This window comes from Heptranchias perlo, chromosome 33, assembly GCF_035084215.1.
Source record: "Heptranchias perlo isolate sHepPer1 chromosome 33, sHepPer1.hap1, whole genome shotgun sequence".
In the NCBI taxonomy this organism is placed as follows: domain Eukaryota; kingdom Metazoa; phylum Chordata; class Chondrichthyes; order Hexanchiformes; family Hexanchidae; genus Heptranchias; species Heptranchias perlo.
Window position 1 is genome coordinate 3,613,098 of NC_090357.1, and position 18,701 is coordinate 3,631,798.

At 40.0% G+C, this 18,701-nt stretch overlaps 1 protein-coding gene across 2 annotated transcripts in view; it reads right to left on the minus strand.

Annotated features, from left to right (window-relative positions):
- The window catches only part of sorl1 (sortilin-related receptor, L(DLR class) A repeats containing), a 173,658-nt gene that overhangs the window by 115,919 nt on the left and 39,038 nt on the right, over positions 1-18,701 (minus strand). For both annotated transcript variants that reach the window (XM_067970858.1, XM_067970856.1), the window contains exons 2-3: positions 14,513-14,629; positions 1,183-1,308 (exon numbers count right to left, since the gene is read on the minus strand). In XM_067970858.1, the coding sequence (XP_067826959.1) occupies positions 1,183-1,308; positions 14,513-14,629 (243 nt within the window). The remainder of the gene's footprint in view (positions 1-1,182; positions 1,309-14,512; positions 14,630-18,701) is intronic.

Genomic DNA, 18,701 nt, shown 5'->3' on the forward strand with positions numbered 1-18,701 from the left:
TAAAATAAAACCAGGTTACGAAGGCCACTAGTACAATCCGGATGTTAAACATTTGAGTCCCATGACAAATCCTAAGCCTCTTGGCCAAAGCAGTAAAAATCTTACGGCACACAAATTTTAAGGGAATAAACGTGGACCAACAGATATAGGAAGCTTTTTTTGCTTGAGAGCCACTTAGTCAAGAATATATTGCATCCATGTGCTCCCCAACATTTATTCACTTCTTCCGACCCCGAATATTACAGAGAGGTGGCATGGTAACCGTGTTCAGGTTTCAGGGACACTAGCTCTTGGCTGGACCATTTTCTGCAGCTGGAATTGGTGTTCCCACTGACTGGTCAGGAGAGCTACAACTAGCAACAATCCCAGGTGAAATGGCTTACAGAGACGTGTGTAAGAGACCTCTCCCAATTCCTCCATTTCCCTGGTGCCTTCCCCCAATTCCCCCATTTCCCTGGTGCCCTCCCCCAATTCCCCCATTCACTGCAGCTGTCCCCCAATTCCCGGGCCCTCCCCCAATTCCCCCACAGGAAAGGTGTGGAAATCACTGGCCCAGGGCTAATTTTCTGCCTAGTGAGGAGGATGCAATGGGCCAGGGTTGATTTTGATCACAGTTTGTAAGGGTGGGGGGGAAAGAAGCAGAGAGAGAGAGGGGGGAAAAGATGGTGGGAGCGTCATGCTGAGTTTCCAACAACTTAGTGGTTTAACATGTAAATTTTAGGCTAACTGAACCTTAAGGCTAAATTCCCATTGCGGCTAACTCCACACACACCTATTTTTACATACTCCACTCGTCTCATTCATGCACAACAGTGTTAGGATATGTCTTCCTGCAGTTAGTCCAAATGTCTTACAATAAGCTGTAAATTTATGCACTGAAATCAGTGAATTAAAATTTAGGATTCAAAGCATATGCACTGACAGAGGCAAATAAGATACAAACAGCTACAATCCTTCTAGCAGACGGGGAGGCTGTGTAAGAGAACAGCTGATACCCACTAATGTCAACAGCGCCATGGGAAACTCTGCAGACCACAGCAAGGGGAAGTCACATGTTGCAATAATAAGGCACCCTACAGATTCAAAAAAACTAGTGAATACATTGAAGATGGTCATATTTTAAAAATTAATGGCAAATTTATATTTCAAACTTTTGCCAACATTACAAGGAATATTCCTTACCCGTTTGTTATCTGCTGGACTGTGGTAAAACTGAGCAATAACTGTCTGGTTTATTGTTCCATCTTTTGGCTTGAACTTCTCTTCAATTTTCTTGAAGGTCTTTCCATAATTATATGAAACATAGACCTGTGGGGAGAGAAGAAGAAGAAAATGTTTAAGTGAAATAAGCAGGACAGGGCAGCTTAATGCATTAGAATGCCAAGTGAAAATTAGGCACAAGGAGGTAGAAATCAAACCGACCAGTAACTCCACGATGTCAGTCTACAGAGCATTAAAGACAGAGTTGGATAGAGATCTCCAGGCTAGTGACATGGCTGCCTATGTCCAAAGAGTTGGCAGAGCTGGAAAGGTGAGGGTGAAAAAATTCTAATAAAATAAAAAAATATTTTTGAAGTGGAAAACTTCAAACAAGGATTTTCAGCAACAAAATGATTGGGGCTAGTAACAGTTGGTGTAGAAATTCTGCTTGTCTGGCCAATTTAGAATACAATTAGGTACACTTCAAGTTATAGTATCTCTTTAGTGAATGTTACAGCAGAGAAGGAGCCCATTCAGCCTATCGCACCTGTGCCAGCTCTCAGTTAGCACTTAATCCCATTCTCCTGTCCTTTTCTCATGCCGTTTTAGAATATCCTTTTTTTTCAAATATTTAACCATTTTCCATTGAAAGCTATTAAGAATTCTGCTTCCACCACCGTGCCTAAGGACCTAACAACCCTCTGCATTCAAAAAAATCTCCTAACCTCTTCCATCATTCTTCTGATGATCTTAAATTTATGCCATTTATTTACCAGCTCAATAACTAGTGGAAATAGTTCTTCCCCTCCCCCCCCTCCAGTTACCTTATCAAAACACAGATCTAAATTCTGAAAAGTTAACAGATCTCCTCTTAACCTTTGCTCTAGTGAAAAGAGCCCTGGTATTGAGTCTTCAGGTAGCACTGTGAGCATAATGTTGAGAGAGAGTACAATGTTGCTGCGCCTAACATTACGCGACCAGTCAACTGACGTTGAGCAGTTTATCTGAATTTTCCGTGCAGTCCTCACATACCCCACCAGGTGGCATTGCACGAGTGCATTTACTGGAGCACGACAGATATACCTGTGCAGATAAAAGAATAACTCATTCAGACCAACTTATGGGCCAGATATCCTTCCCAGCAGAGAGAAAAAAATAATTTTTTAAAAGGCCACATTACCGGTGAAAGAACAGCAGTAATGTTTACACTATCTCTCTCAAAGGCACCCAGATCAATCTCTGCCCTCCAGAAATGACACATGCTGGATAAGCACAAATAGGAACACAGAGAACTTTAGCACATATCCCAAAATCTTGTTTTGCTCCTGTGAAAATACCATTTCCTGCGCAAACCGCACCAAGAAACAGTCAATAGTGACTAATTTTTGTGGAATCACCTCTACTTCAAGGTGTATATTACAGCAACTTTTTCTACTAAAGCAAGGTCAGAAAGCTTTTAAAGTATGGAAATGTGGAAGCAAAGCATATTTTTGAAATTTTATTAAAACTTTTGAAAGTAATGCACGAGGGGAAATAACTCAAGTTGCCCCTTTTCACACATGCATCAAGAACAAATCATACCACAAGCCAGCACTAGCCCTCTCCCTCAACAAACCTGCACTTAGTTCACACAAAAGTAACGGGAATTCTGATGTTGTGAAATTTGTTGCACAAGGAGGGTATGAATAGCAGTAAATCATGTCAATGATGCGATTCCATCCGAAGATTGAGTAACAGGCTATGTTTTAGTCAGCTATCTTCCAACAAATCAATCTGGCCAAAATTTATATAAAATCAGGATAAACATCAGCTCCCAACATAGAAAGTCTCTAAGCTCATCTAATCAGAACGCTGCTCATCCTTGCATAAAATTAGAGGGTTTTCAACTATACTATGAAGCATGGGTAAATACCATCATTTTGACTAGCACAGGTTAATCTTTTGGCATTCAAGTTTTTGAGAGGCTATACTGGGTAATATGCTAGTTATTCCAATAGCTGTGGGGAAAGAGAAACTTTCTTCTGCATTTGAATGCAAGTTCTGAAAATGGACGTGGCAATGTCTTGCACTGAGTCAGCACTAGGATACGGGCATACAAAAATTACAACTATTTTTGCTTGTAAAAAAGTTAACTACATCACTTAGGTATCTGACTGACATTTTCAATATCAATTATTGGTCTTCAGGAAGGCTAAGGAGACGACGAGAGAAGTATGAATTTTCAGTACCTGATTTTTGAAATATAATTTCTAACACCAGATTTAGCTAAAGAATACCCACATGCTAAACTAATTTTTTTTTTAAAAAATCTACATACGGAATTGAATAGCTTATAGTGAGTAGTTTGTTCCAAGAGACATTGCTGCTGTATATTTTTAAATGACTTGTCACTTTTTGAGCAATCAAGTGAAAATTTAGAACTTTGCATCTAAATTAGGACATTAAAAATTAGCTGGTAGTACAGCTTTGAAAATGGAGACACAAAGACTCCACTCACATACTTGGGAGTTCAAGTATATTGACAAGGATTAATTCTTTCCATGCACCTTTGTATGAGGTTTATAAAAATACCATTGGGATTGTCTAAGGTCCATTGTGACCTTACCTGCCGAGCTACACTGCACAAACAATTACCGTAACTTAGAAACAGAGCCCCAAGGAACTTGAATGCAGCAATAGGATACCTTAGTTAATTGCAGCCTTCTACATTTCTGCAGATGTGAACACAAATGTTCACAAACAAGATAACAGGCAACAAGTGGGATTCTTGTACATATACTTGGCAATAAAGATTGTAATTAACATATTATGGATTTCTCTTAACTTCACGGTCTCTGATAATCTGTGTCTAATAGAATGCTGCAGCAGTTAGATTTCCTGGTTCCCTCAATGGCTCAGCTATAATTGCACTATACAGTGTGGAAACAAGCCACTCAGATCAAGGACCTCCCAGGTTCCTTCTCTTTTTAAAGCTGTACTACCAGTAATTATGTTAAAATAATTTGTGAAGTTAAAAATTCTCACTTCATTGCTCAACAAGTGACCAAAGTCACTTAAAAATGTATAGCAGCAATGTCACTGAGACAGACTAACATACCTACCATTAAACCATTCCATTCTGTATGTAGATATCCTTTAAAAATAAGGTTAAGTTTAGGATGTGGGCATTCTTTAGTTAAACTTGATGTTAGAGATCACATTAAAAAAAACACAATTTGAGATCCGGTATTGAAAATTCACATCTCTCTCACCGTTGTCCCATTTCCCTTCCTTTTCTGGCCCTACCTAAAGATCCATAATTGATATTGAAAATGTCAGTCAGCTACTTAAATGGTCTGGCTAACTTTTTTAGCTGGTCGATGCCGAACCAGCTAATCTCAACCAGGGCAGTGAAATCGGTTACAGCATGGGGTAATTTTAATATAACCTGCCAAGCGGGAACCCCATTTTACAGTCCACCTGATTTTACTCTTTATTGAAGTCAATGGGAGAGTAAAATCAGGCAGGGAGTAAAATGGGCAGCAGACCCAATCTTGCCAGTTTACCGCTGGGCGGGTTAGGTTGAAATTATCGCCCATGACATTATTGCAATTAATTTAGAAGCACAAACAGAAAATGTGACAGCATTTTATGCTTTGTCCCATTAAATAACCAGTTTAAGCATTACACTTACAGAAAGAGGAAATCTAATAATAGCAAGTAAGTTTTGGACATAGTAAACAGGTTTGTAAAGCAATTATTTTAACCACAATTTGCCGGAAGTGTGGGTCACACCAGAGTTAAACAACAAAAGCATTGCAGACTAATATTGCAAGAAATCATGCCCACCACCTTTGAAGAACCACACTTTTTCAATGCAGAGATAACAAAACAGTCTTCCACTCCTGTTTGTGAGACCTTGCTGTGCAGGAATTGGCTGCCACGTTTCCTACATTACAACAGTGACTAGACCACCTCAAACGTACTTAATTTGCTGTAAAGCACTTTGGGATGTCCTGAGGTTGTGAAGGGTGCTATGGAAATGTGAGTCTTTCTTTAGAGAGAACTGAAGATTTATATCTTTCATTTTCCAGACCACTGACTTTTGTCCCATGACAGACTAGTCATCAGGGAATATTATATATTGCAATCATAAATAGTACATGCAGTGTAGCTGTCTACCCGAGAGTTAATGAGAAACTGCTTTTTCTTCGTTTCCAAGGTACTACAGTCAGACTTGCTGCAGTGCATCCACAGGATGCACTGCAGCAACTCGCCAAGGCTTCTTCGACAGCACCTCCCAAACCCGCGACCTCTACCACCTAGAAGGACAAGAGCAGCAGGCGCATGGGAACACCACCACCTGCACGTTCCCCTCCAAGTCACACACCATCCCGACTTGGAAATATATCGCCGTTCCTTCATGGTCACTGGGTCAAAATCCTGGAACTCCCTTCCTAACAGCACTGTAGGAGAACCGTCACCACACGGTCTGCAGCGGTTCAAGAAGGCGGCTCACCACCACCTTCTCGAGGGCAATTAGGGATGGGCAATAAATGCCGGCCTTGCCAGCGACGCCCACATCTCGTGAGCGAATTAAAAAAAAGACTTGCCATGTTGTGATAGAGCTGTTCAAGATTACAAAAGGAAAAAGCAGAGAGAGCGAGAGCGAGAGCGCGCACACGTGCACAAAAAAGAAAAAGCCTGCTGAGAGACAGAGAGAGAAAACAAGCGCACCGTGAGAAACGGACAGCACATGCAAAAAGGAGAGAAGTGAGGATGCAAAAAGGAGAGAATACATGAAAATGGAAGAGAAAGAGAAAGGAGGTAGCTTTCACAACCGTATGATGTCCCGAAGCATTTCAATCAATGAAGTACTCTTGAAGGTGTAGTCACTGTTGTAATGTAGGGAATAGCAGCAGCCAATTTGTACACCAGCAAGGTTCCACAAATGGCAGAGATAAATGACCAGATAATTTTTTTTTAAAAAGTGATGTTGGTTGAGGGATAAATGTTGGCCAGGACTGGGAAAACTCTTGAGGAGCCAGATGGGTCCTTGATTTAACATTTCATCCAAAAGACGGCACCTACAACACTGCAGAGCTTCTGCGGTACTGCCCTAGATTATGTGCTTAAGTTTCTAAAGTGGAGCTTGAACCACAGCCTTCTGACTCAGAGGCAAGAGTGCTACCATAGGAACCTAGGAACAGGAGTAGGCCATTCAGCCCCTCGTGCCTGCTCTGCCATTTGATAAGATCATGGCTGATCTGTGATCTAACTCCATATACCTGCCTTTGGCCCATATCCCTTAATACCTTTGGTTGCCAAAAAGCTATCTATCTCACATTTAAATTTCGCAATTGAGCTAGTATCAATTGCCATTTGCGGAAGAGAGTTCCAAACTTCTACCACCCCTTGTGTGTAGAAATGTTTTCTAATCTCACTCCTGAAAGGTCTGGCTCTAATTTTTAGACTGTGCCCCCTACTCCTAGAATCCCCAACCAGCGGAAATAGTTTCTCTCTATCCACCCTATCTGTTCCCCTTAATATCTTATAAACTTCGATCAGATCACCCCTTAACCTTCGAAACTCTAGAGAATACAACCTCAACTTGTGTAATCTCTCCTCGTAACTTAACCTTTGAACTTACCACTGAGCTAAGGCTGACATCCTGGTTTTGATAAATTGAATTAGAAAAAAATTATTTCCACTGGGTTGATAAATCGGTAACTAAACGGCATAAATTAAAAATGAACTCCAAAAGCAACAATGGGGAAAGTTAGGCAATTGTTAAAAAACAGAGAAGGTTGTCAGGACACAGAATGCCCTCCTCGGAACAGTATCTACAATGGCCTTTGAAAGGGAAGTGGATAGATACACATCAAGAATTTTTTTTTTTAAGGTTATGGGAAAGAAGAACAACAGGGGACTATGACAAAGATATAGCTCAGAGTCAGTGCAGACACGATAGGTTGAATGGTCTCCTATGCAGTAAAATTCTATGATTCTATTAAAAACAAGCTCAAGTAAGAACACAGTTCAAGTCCATAAGGCACAATTAAGTTATCCAGTACTGAAAAACATTTGCAGATTGATCTTTATAAAGTTTTTATTTTTTCAAATGAATTACAATACTGAAGAAAATTCAAAATATTTTAAAGTTTTATTAAGATTCAAAAACATATCAGTAATTTCAATACAGATACAAGAGGACCTGGTCTATGAAACATATTTTCTCTCAAAAAACCTTCACCTATCCTCTAACTCTTGTACTACCATCATATTCCAAAGGTCTTTCTTCTGGTCACTAGAGACAGAACGCAGTCAGACAGAAAACCCAGTGGCTGCAATGCCTGTGGAAAATACCAGACAGTAAAACTCCAAAAAAAAATAGAAATGCAACTGTATAAGTGTTAAACTTATTTTACTGTATTCAAGGCTAGAACAATTTTGGGCTTTGAATAACATTCATAAACTACTTGAGCTTCATTCATGGTTTGGGAAGTCCGTCATCCAAACCTGCAAAATGCACTGATGCCTTGAACTCCCAATTACGGATTATCCTCTCATAATTTTTGAACCAAAATCTCCCACATGAAGTTGTACAAACGGGAAGCTCCTAGTACAGCAATCCACTTATTCATGACAGAGCTTTTTCTAGATTGGACTGCACAATCAACAAAGTTATGGCTTAAACAGTGTCTCCGTCTGGAACACATCAAGTAAGGTGCACTAATGAATTTTCTCGTTTCCCCCCCCACTCCATTTCAGGGCACGGTTTTTAAACTTTCAACTAATCAGATAAATCAATTCATTAAATGCATCCTAACCCTACTTCCTTCAAGTCTCGGCAAACTTGATAATGAGTTTGATACACTGTATCATGTGGTGTTTAGGAAACTGGGTCAGACGACAGATGAGTGGGAACGTGCAATTGCAGTCTTCATCAGCCCACCCACATTCCAAAGGACAACATGAACATGAGCAAGAATGTCTACCGTCAAGTTTCCAATTGGCACATTGGTGCTAAGAATCCTAATATAAGCACACCTATTCCAATAATGTCAATTAAGTTCCTTTACTAAATTCATAGAAATCATTATTCATTTGGATGTGCGTTGAGAGCAGTCTACATAACTTAGAGCTGCGTCTCTACAGAATTTAAGATTTTAACTAATCCACTACATCACACTTTTTATTTTATATAGTCCTTCTACTCTCAAGGACAATCTGAAGCCTTTGGTTAAGTTATTACAGCGAAACTACAGCATAGAAACAGGCCATTCGGCCCAACTGGTCTATGCTCCACACGAGCCTCCTCCCTCCCTTCCTACTTCATCTTACCCTACCTGGATACCCTTCTATTCCTTTCTCCATCATGTGCTGATCTAGCTTCCCCTTAAAAGCATCTATGCTATTTGCCTCAACTACTCCTTGTGGTAGCAGGTTCCACATTCTAACCACTCTCTGGGTAAAGAAGTTTCTCCTGAATTCCCTATTGAATTTATTAGTGATTATTTTATATTTATGACCTCTAGTTTTGGACTCCCCAAGTGGAAACGTTTTCGCTATGTCTACCCTATCATTATCTTAAAGACCTCTATCAGATCATCCCTCAGCCTTCTCTTTTCTAGAGAAAAGAGCCCCAGCCTGTCCAGCCTTTCCCGATAAGGATATCCTCTCAGTTCTGTTATCATCTTTGTGAATCTTTTTTACACCCTCTCTAATGCCTCTATATCCTTGTTCATTTTCATCTGCGTAAAAAGAATTCCTGAAGGGATAAATAAAATTACTTTCACAAAACTACTGCAGTGAGATTGCCAATTTGTTCCACAACAGTACCTATTGATTCCATTTGGTTTTTACTGCTATACTTTGTTGTAAGCTTTTCTTGGAGGTAAATGTCTTCTTAAATCTTCCTTCCAGCAGGTTAAAATAATATCAACCCAGGAATTTCACAAGGACTGTCTTGTGGAAGTATTGTGAAAATACAAACAGGCACATAATGAGAAGGGTAAGGTTGATCAGTTGTTCAAAATATTAAAAATGAAAACAAAATGCAAACTTCTCTGACACCTACACACCTGGAGTAGCACATTCTTCACTCAACAGCCAACATACAGAGATGTGAATTGAGTTTTCAGACTAGGCTTTTCCACAAACTAGACCCGCCTATAAACTTTCCCAAAAATGGATTAGCTACTAAAAAAAAAATTGTACAGCAAACCGATCTGCAATTGGTTAGACTTTTTAAATAAACTTTTCCAAATGATCATTTGCAAATGATTTGAACTGCTCAGGTCAAGTCACTTATAATTTTCTTTCTATTGCCTGAATTGCTTTAGATTGTGTTTTGCGGACAACTCAAGTACCTTGGGACGTTTTACTACGTTAAAGGCACTATATAAATGCACGTTGTTGTAATACAGAAATTTAAAAAAACAGTAACTTGTTCTGTATTTCTTGGAAGACAATAATTTTGACCAAGCTATATTAAGGCTTTGAGAATATTAGGCCTACAAAGACTGCCCTTTGGTTTGTTTAAGAAAGAGCACCATGCTGAGAAATGCAACCCATCACTCCAATCCTTTCCTTTAACTGCAACTAACAGCAAGGATTTGAGGTTATAATAATTAGGAATTATTGGCCATTTTAAGAAATGACTAAAATACCTCTAATGGATTTCTCAATGTAATTGTTTAGGTTCAGTAACTCCATTTCTCTATTTCAAATAAAGGATTCTAATTAATAAATATATTGTACTACAGCCAACAGTTGTATAGACCGAGTCACTGAAACTGCCGGCAAGAGAGGTTTTTTTAAAACATACACTCTACAAGATCTCTATAATTAGCATTTTGGATTAAAAATCTGCCTTAGAAAATTTAGGAACTCTCTTGTACGTCCATCACGCCTCTAAGTTGCAGGCAAGCTCAGTATAAGGTGTGCAAAGTCACTGTAAATGAGGTTCCAAGGAAACTACACCTTGATATCTAAAAGCAGGGCAGGTAAATGTTTAAAGCAAGCTGATAAATGAGTATTCAGTAACCCCTGATTAGATTAACAGTACAAAAGGCCATTATACAGCCATCCTGAACACCGTTGTCCAATCCGGTCTACATTTTCTCGTTCATTTAAAATTTCAACAGATTCAATAGGAGAAACTTGGATATCTCTACAATATCTCAGTCAACATACTTCAATAGCTTAGTTTAGTAATCTGGAGTCTTGGCAGTTCACCCTGACCACTGTGACAAACATGGTGAATTTTCAAAAGTTTTGAAACTCTAGTAAAAATAAAATATATCACTATGAAGCATCATGATCATTTTCCATCTGTAAACATTGCATTTATTCCTGTTAATGGTTTCATTTTAGCTATCAAATTTTTAACTTTACCCTGTTTACAAACAGTTTAAATTGTTTATACTTGGAAGTTTAAGCCAAGTATAGTGATCATGAAAACATCTGGAAACATGCAAAATGACTGCTAAGAATTCTCAACACACAAAAGAACTGTGGTAAGGGAAGAGAGTTTTTTGCACTTGACAAACATCATTGTGAAACTGAACTGACTTGCAGATGAGAAACCTGGCTTTAGTTCTTTTGCCTCATTTTAGTGAGCTGTTGATACATCCTTTACAAGGACAAAGGAATCGGTGGTAAGGGTGCAGAGTTTGTGGTAGGGACCAAAGACGATTGCTTTAATCTTTCCAATGTTTAACTGGAGGACATTGCAGCTCAACCAAACATTTGATGTTGGACAAGCAGTCTGACAACTCAGAGGCAATGGAAGAGTCCAGAAAGGTGATGGGGAGGTAGAGCTGAATGTCATCAGCATACGTGGAAGCTAACCCTATGTCTGCACGTGATGTCGCCAAGGGATGGCATGAAGATGAGGAAGGGGAGGAAGCCAAGGATAGATCCTCAGGGGAGTCTGCAGGGAACAGTGTAGGGATGGGAAGAAAATACATTGCTGGAGATAGCTATCCAGCCATAGCTAGCGTAAGAGTGGAACCAAGAGAGGACAGTCCCACTAAGCTGGACAATGGAAGATGGAGTGGTCAACCTCAAAGGCTGCAGAGAAAATGAGGAGGGATAATGCACCACAGTCACAGAGAAAGCAACTTTGGTTAGGGCCGTTTTAGTGCTAGGTAGGGATGGAAACTTGATTGGAGAGATTCAAATAGAGTTCGGGAAAGAGGGGCATGGATTTGGAGGACAACACATTCAAGGGCTTTGGAGAAGAAAAGGAGTTTGGAGATGGGGCAGTAGATTGCAAGGACAGAGGGGTCGAGGGTGGGTTTTTTTGTGGAGGGGGGCGATGAGAGCAGATTTGAAAGGGAGAGGGAGAGTACCTGAGGAGAGGGCCCCATTTAAAATATATGCTAGGAATGGAAGGTCGGGTGGCCAGCAGTTTAGTAGGAATGGGTAAAGGTAGCAAGAGGTGTGTCTCATGGACAAGATGAGCTCAGAGAGGGCATGAGGGGTAATAGAGAAATTAGGGAAAATATGGGTTCAGGGCTAGGGCAGTTTTGGCTACAGAGGCAGCTGTATGCATAGTTTCAATCTTGATGACAAAGAAGTCACTTGCTGTTGGAGGTGAGGGTAGAGATGGCAGGGGAGAGGGGTTTAAGGAGACAGCTGGTAGTGGAGAAAAGAAGCCAGGGATTATCTTTTCTCTCAAGGGTGACCGTAGAGCAGTGGGTTGTTTTGGCAGGGGAGAATGAGGCCCAATAATGCTTGATGCGGTCCAGCCAAATCTGGTGATGGACGGCTAAGCCAGTTGTGCACCTGATACACTCAAGTCTTCAATCCTTGGACCTAAGATGGAGGCGATACAGACAAACAACCAGCAGCTATGGGAGATAGTAAAGAGTTTGCTGGGCATCAAAAATGGAGGAGAGGGATTAGTTGAATGAATGAAGTTGTGACGAATGAAGGACCAAAGGCTAGATAGTTGGTAGTTTGAAAATGCAGTTTTAAGTTAACTTGGAGGGGAGGTGGGGGGGGGAGGGGGGGGGGGGGGGAAGTTTTTTTCCCAGCGGTGGACACAGAAGGAAGTGTAGTTGGAAGGGGTTACGGGGATGTGAGTGGTGAGGGATATAAGGAACTGTGGATGGTGATGATTGAGACCATGGAAATAGAGGGGCCACAGGAGATGGCAAGGTCAAGTGGGTGGCCTTGAATATGGGTAGGAGATTTTATATGGCAGTAGAGATTTAGAGAGAGGACAGAAGATCTGTGCGTGGGGGCAATGGGAGCCGAGATGGATAGTGAAATCAACAAGGATAAAGAGTCTATCAGCGCAGAAGCTGAGGGAAGAAAGGAGGGAGGATATCTGAGAAACTCAGGATGGGGTTTAGGGACATTGGGGGCACTCAATGGACATCAGGCAGTCAGCTAATTCCCATTTAAAAAACACTGGGAAATGAAACTTTCTGATGCAACCATATTCAGGTGTTTCCAGCATTCTTAGCATTTCTATTAACTAAACAATAAAGTCTGTTTTAGGGCAGTTTAAATAAAAGCTGTAGTTCTGTCAATACAGAATTTTCAGTGAAAAAGTTCTCAAGACTTCCACAGTACAACAAAACAGCAAGAAGAGCTTTTACATTACCAAAAGACCAACTGTCAATCAGCAGAACTAAGCAACAGGTTACCTACCAATCCATCCCAGAGTTCTGAAAGTTGCTACAAACTGCTGAAACTATGTTCTTAGAGAGGACATCTGCACCCCGATATCAAAGCATGAATGGTTTATTCCAGTTACTTGAACACCAAGATAGGTTTATAGTCTGCTCTTAATTCAAAGTTAGTTAATTTAAATTATCTGATAATTCAAATTGTTTTAAAAGGTCTAAATTAGCACTTTGGTCTGTTATTGATGTTGCTGAATTCAAATAATTTCCATCAGTCAATTTTTTTTTAAGCACAAGAAACTTAGAATTATCAGAATTAACTTAGAATCGCTATTTTTTGGGCGATACCCGACTTTCAGCAATTGTACCACAGCAGTTAATCTTTCAGGAAGAAATCGCAATGCTACAACTGTACAACACTGCCTGGCAGTCATCCATGAGAACACCAGCTCTGCAAAAAAAACCAATTTGACCAACCCAGCAGCCACTGTTGGGCATTCTATGCCTCAAAATAACATAACTGACACCATTGCACTGTTAACCAAACCAAAAACATAAAACATTTATGAAAAAAGACTAAATGCACCTGAACAAGGTCAAGTCCTCATAAGTGCATGCTCTGACAACCAAAACAGGAAGGGTTGGTATCACAAGCATCACAACAATTTCCCAAATGTAAGGAGTCTTACAACACCAGGTTATATTCCAACAGCTTTATTTGAAATCACAAGCTTTCGGAGCTTTCCTCCTTCGTCAGGTGAGTGTAGGGTTCACCTGACGAAGGAGGAAAGCTCCGAAAGCTTGTGATTTCAAATAAAGCTGTTGGACTATAACCTGGTGTTGTAAGACTCCTTACATTTGTCCACCCCAGTCCATCACTGGCATCTCCACATCATAACAATTTCCCAAGCATTCAGGAGGTACTACATACTGTACCACTAAATCAAAACATGGCAGCCCTAAATTCCACACATTACAGAAATGTTAATCTGTGAGTCTCTCTCTCCTCCTCTCTTAAAAAATACCTGTACACTTCTTCCCAAATGTTGCTTACAGATTTATACTGTCTCCTTCACTTATATATCAAACATTAAACAATGCAGTACCCTTCAAAGAAGTTGTCAATATTTGAAGTTTTAACAATTATAAATTGTAGAAATATTTAAAAATAATTACAAAATACATTTTATGCAGTGCTATACTTAGAATTAACATTACCATATATTATTTGCCATGCACATCAATAAAGTCAGCCTTACTCTTCCTTGACCACATTAATGTGATTTAACATAATTTGAATATAAAAGTCAAACTCACCATGAAGTACATTAGTTGGAATGGTTTGTCACTTAGCCCCTACTCATTACTACTAGAAATATTTTTTGAATTTTTAAAATTACACACAAGGTGTATTTTTCATACAAATATATACAAGAGGACCTTATTCAATGTTTAACCATTTTTCAATGGGATTATAATTAAATGGGGCAAGATGCCCTGATTTTGAGTTGGAACAAATAGAATTTATTAGTAATAAGTTATAAATAATGCATTTACTGTTACATAGTTTGATTTTTTTTTTAAAAAGTCAGGAAGTTTGTATGTTCTTCCAAATTGTACATTTTAGTGTGATAATTGGAAACATAGACCATCTTGAAATCCAAAACTGACTTTTTAAATGCTTTACTTACAGAACTGGTGTGAGGTCCCTGCAAGATTGGACTATCCCGAGCAAGTGCCACTATCACGTTGCTCTTTTCTCCAGCCCAGTGAACAACCATCTGATTGTGCGAATCGTTGAGGTTCACCTGCAATAAAGTCATGCAGCAACATTAACATGGATCAATATGTCTGGGTCTAAGAAACAAGCAGCTCCATTAGAAGTGTACTTCGAAATATCGCCAGATGCCAGCACCAGGTTTGCAAAAACAAAAAGACTTCTAATGAATGGCTTACTTTATAATGCATGGATGTTTGCAGGTCTCCTATTTTCATAACAGAATTTGACATGACATTTGCCAGTTCAAAAAAAAATCCATACACTTTTCTGCAAAAAAAGGTATCATGCTCCATGCAAAAGATACAAGCAAAGAAATGTGAAACTGCTGAGAATATAAATCTATGAGCAGAAGAGTGAATGTGGCACAGAGTGCAAGTGTTTTCTGCCCAGAATCTCACTGGCACAGTAAAACACAATCTTAAATTATTGCAAATGCCTGGTCACCTCAACTAGTAACCAGAACACAGATTGCAGAGCCCATTGTTATGCTCAAGGAAGGATATGAAAATCTATCAAAAAAAGTACACATCTCTCCACCTCTTATCATTTCCTCTCAAGATCCCTCTGTCCTACATGCCATCATTGTAATAGTGACTATACTTCAAAAAGTACTTCATTGGCTTGTGAAACACTTTGGAATGTCCAGAGGTTGTGAAAGATGCAAGTCTTTCTTTCCTTCTTTCATCTAATTACACGGGCAGGCAAGCCATCAAATTCTGGGCCTCAGAATATCCCTTCTCTGTAAACCAGGTATTACAGTATAATGTATGCGAGATTTTCTAGCACACCAATTTTTACCCCCTTTGGGAGAAGAGGGGGACACATAATTTGAATTACCTAGGCACAATCCTACATTGTATAATTTCAGTTAAGACAATAAAAGGTACTGTGAACAATGCAAGCACAGAGAGCATCTTCTCTACCTCAGAAAGAAGAAAAAAAAATGATGAGCAGGCAGCTGGTAGGACTCTCACTTTGGAGTCAGAAGGTTGTGGGTTCAAGCCCCACTATGCACTTGAGCATATTGTCAGGAAGACACTGCAGTGCAGTATTGAGGGGTTTCTGCAATGGTTCTCCAGTACCAAAACTGTGTGGTGTCACGCTGTGCCATGTTTTGTGCATCAGTCTTGGGCTGTTGGAGCACTAGCACTAGCCATGTGGCATGGCACAAAGATGGAAAATTCTGAAAACTGTCTTGGGTTAACCAAAATGGACTTCTCAGGATCATGATCAAACTCTGTGCATACAATTTTGCACCTTTGTTTCATGCCACATGGACTGTTCAAATACCAACTCCTCAGCTTATGTCTTGGAAACTATTACCCAAGACAAATAGCACTTTATTCGGTCTCCACTCAGTACTACACTAACGTTAAACTCCAAGACAGACATTTTAAAATGCTTCACTTATAGAACTCAATGTGTGCACAATTGCAAATCTAGATTCTCCACTTGAGACACAAATATAAAAATTAAACATTTTGTTCCCCAACTAAAGTTCTCCAAACAACTAGATTTTCTTTTAAAGTGCTGCATATTTCCATATGTGGATTCTTCTGGAAGCTTTCCTTCCAGTAGTTACACATTAAAAGTTTTAACTAATCAAGAACTTCATGTTTTAGCTTCTTGCTCTTCTCTACTCACCTCCTTCCCAAACACCCACTCAAGATCACCACAGTGCCCAGCAACCACAAAACTTTAACACAGCTAAGATTTTAATTTTTGTACGAAAATGCTTTGCCTTTTCCAAGCAGTTTTGCAGCTAAAGCAGGCAAAGAAGGCAACACAATCTGCAGGATGAAGAAGGAAGTGAGAATTAATAAGTGCTGCTGCCTGGAAAGTCATATGAGCTACTGCAGCGCTCCTAGATTAGCACTCACTTTCTGCAGTTGGTGAATTGAAACATTACATTTGCTACTCTACATTTACAGACACAAGAACTGAGCTAAACAAAAGAAAAAATTATGGGAGCCCTGTAGCTACTAAGCATAAACAAGTTTTGTACCGCTTTCAGACCTGTGAAACATAAACGTGGTTAGAAGCCAAGCTAAGAAGTTAGGCTCCAATAATATATTATGCTGTACAGTAATAGAAAAAGTAAACATTTTAAACTTAACTCTCAGAAAGCAGCCGGTATCTTTGCTAAACTTTGTCAAGCCAGCTCCCTACTAGAAGGGCGCCTGTGCGCATTTTGGGCAAAGACAGGATCAGACTCAACGGCGATGCACCCAGACAGTAAAATAACTTGTCGTCAACACTCGCTCCACATATGAAAGAACAAACTTGCATTTATATAGAACTCTTCACAACCTCAGGACGTCCCAAAGCGCTTTAGAGCTAATAAAGTACTTTTGAAGCATAGTTGCTGTTGTAATGAGGGAAACGTGGCAGCCAATTGGCGCATAGCAAGATCCCACAAATAGCAATGTCATCATGGCCAGATAATCTGTTTGTGTGATGTTGGTTGAGGGATAAATATTGGCCAGGACACAGGGAGAACAAAAGTATTAAAACTAAAGTAATCCTTTGCCTACTGGAAAACACCAATTAAAAAAAATAAAAGAGCACCTCATGAATTGTAGTACTACAATTACGGTATATTGTGCTACTTTTATTTAACCATTCATTAACAAAATGACTTAACTGATGCCGATATATGCTTCGTTACAGCAACTATTTCCCCAATATCAATCCCCCCTCCAGTTTTGGAGGATCACAGTTGTTGCTGATAGGCACTCCATAGTGGCAAGTACATTGAGGACTAAATATCAAATGCCTTTTCATTCCTCCTTTCCCCAGCTTCACCAGCACTGTAATGGAATACAGCAGTGAAATACAGTTCTAGATATTTATGCATTCTCATGTAAACAATGAAGACGCAGTGAAGTAATATTAGTTCCAATTTATATTTATATTGCACTTATTACTTACGTTAAAAACATTTCCGAGCACTTTACATGACAGGCAAGTGGACACGTAGCTAGTTGGTGATGTAGAGCGAATGAATGAGGGGACAAAAGCACACTCAACCTTTGGAGGTTTTAGAAGCAGAGAGGGAGTTCTAGAAACCAAAGGACAAAGTGACCACCGACGGTGGAGTAAGAAATGAGAAGTGTTTGAGTTCTAGAGGGTGGGCGCAGCAACGTAGGGCTGGTGGAGATCCTGGAAGTAGGACAGGATGTGGCGGGGAAGAATGGACAAAAATCTCAAAATCCAACCTCTGTGACATGAAGCCAGTTAAGCTTACGAGGACCAGGATTGATGGGAAACGGCCTTGGTGCAGGTGAGGACAATGGCTGCAGCATTCTGGAATGACTTGTAGTTTATGAATAGTAGAAGCAGGAAGGCCAAATAAGACTTCATTTGAGAAGTCCAGCCATAATACAAGTACCACATCTGCATATTATTTGCTCCCTGGCTTAACCTTTCAGATTTCACTGCTTTACTACTAATCACTTGGTGCAATACATTTGCACAATAATACTGCCGAACTTTAGAGAAATAACAGTGTTGGAACTGGCATGCCCCCATTAATGAAATATCAGTCTCCTACATTCACCTAGCCTCAACCGAAAACAGAATGCGGGAAAAATTGGATAGGGCCTGTTTTTGGGCAGAAGTAGCACGATCCGCTATTACCCCGCGCCCAGTGGTCCCTGCGCAGGCAGGATGAGATTTTTGTCAGGCCTGAGGACTTACCTGCAATCTGCGTTGGAAATCAGCGTTGAACGAGGATTCCATGCAATTTGCACTTTCCACCAGCAGGGGGAAGCTCCAATCTCTTAAAGGCAGGCTGTCTGTTAGAAATCTCTTAAAGGTAGCTGGTACCTATTATTTGGTGAATATTACATACTGCTGTCTGCACGGAGTCTGAACGGAGATCAGCTATCGCACACGTAAAGCACAGATGCAGGTCCCATCCCTATTTTTACATATTGATAAGTTAAGTTATGTTAAAACATTGACTAAAGGTTGTGCACCACTAAATTCCACATCCTTCAGTCTGCATGCCAGACCTCACCAATCTGCTGATCTGAGAATCTGTGCACCAAGGTTCTCTGTTGATGCACCAGAGGCCTTGTGCAAGAGGTGGACAGAAG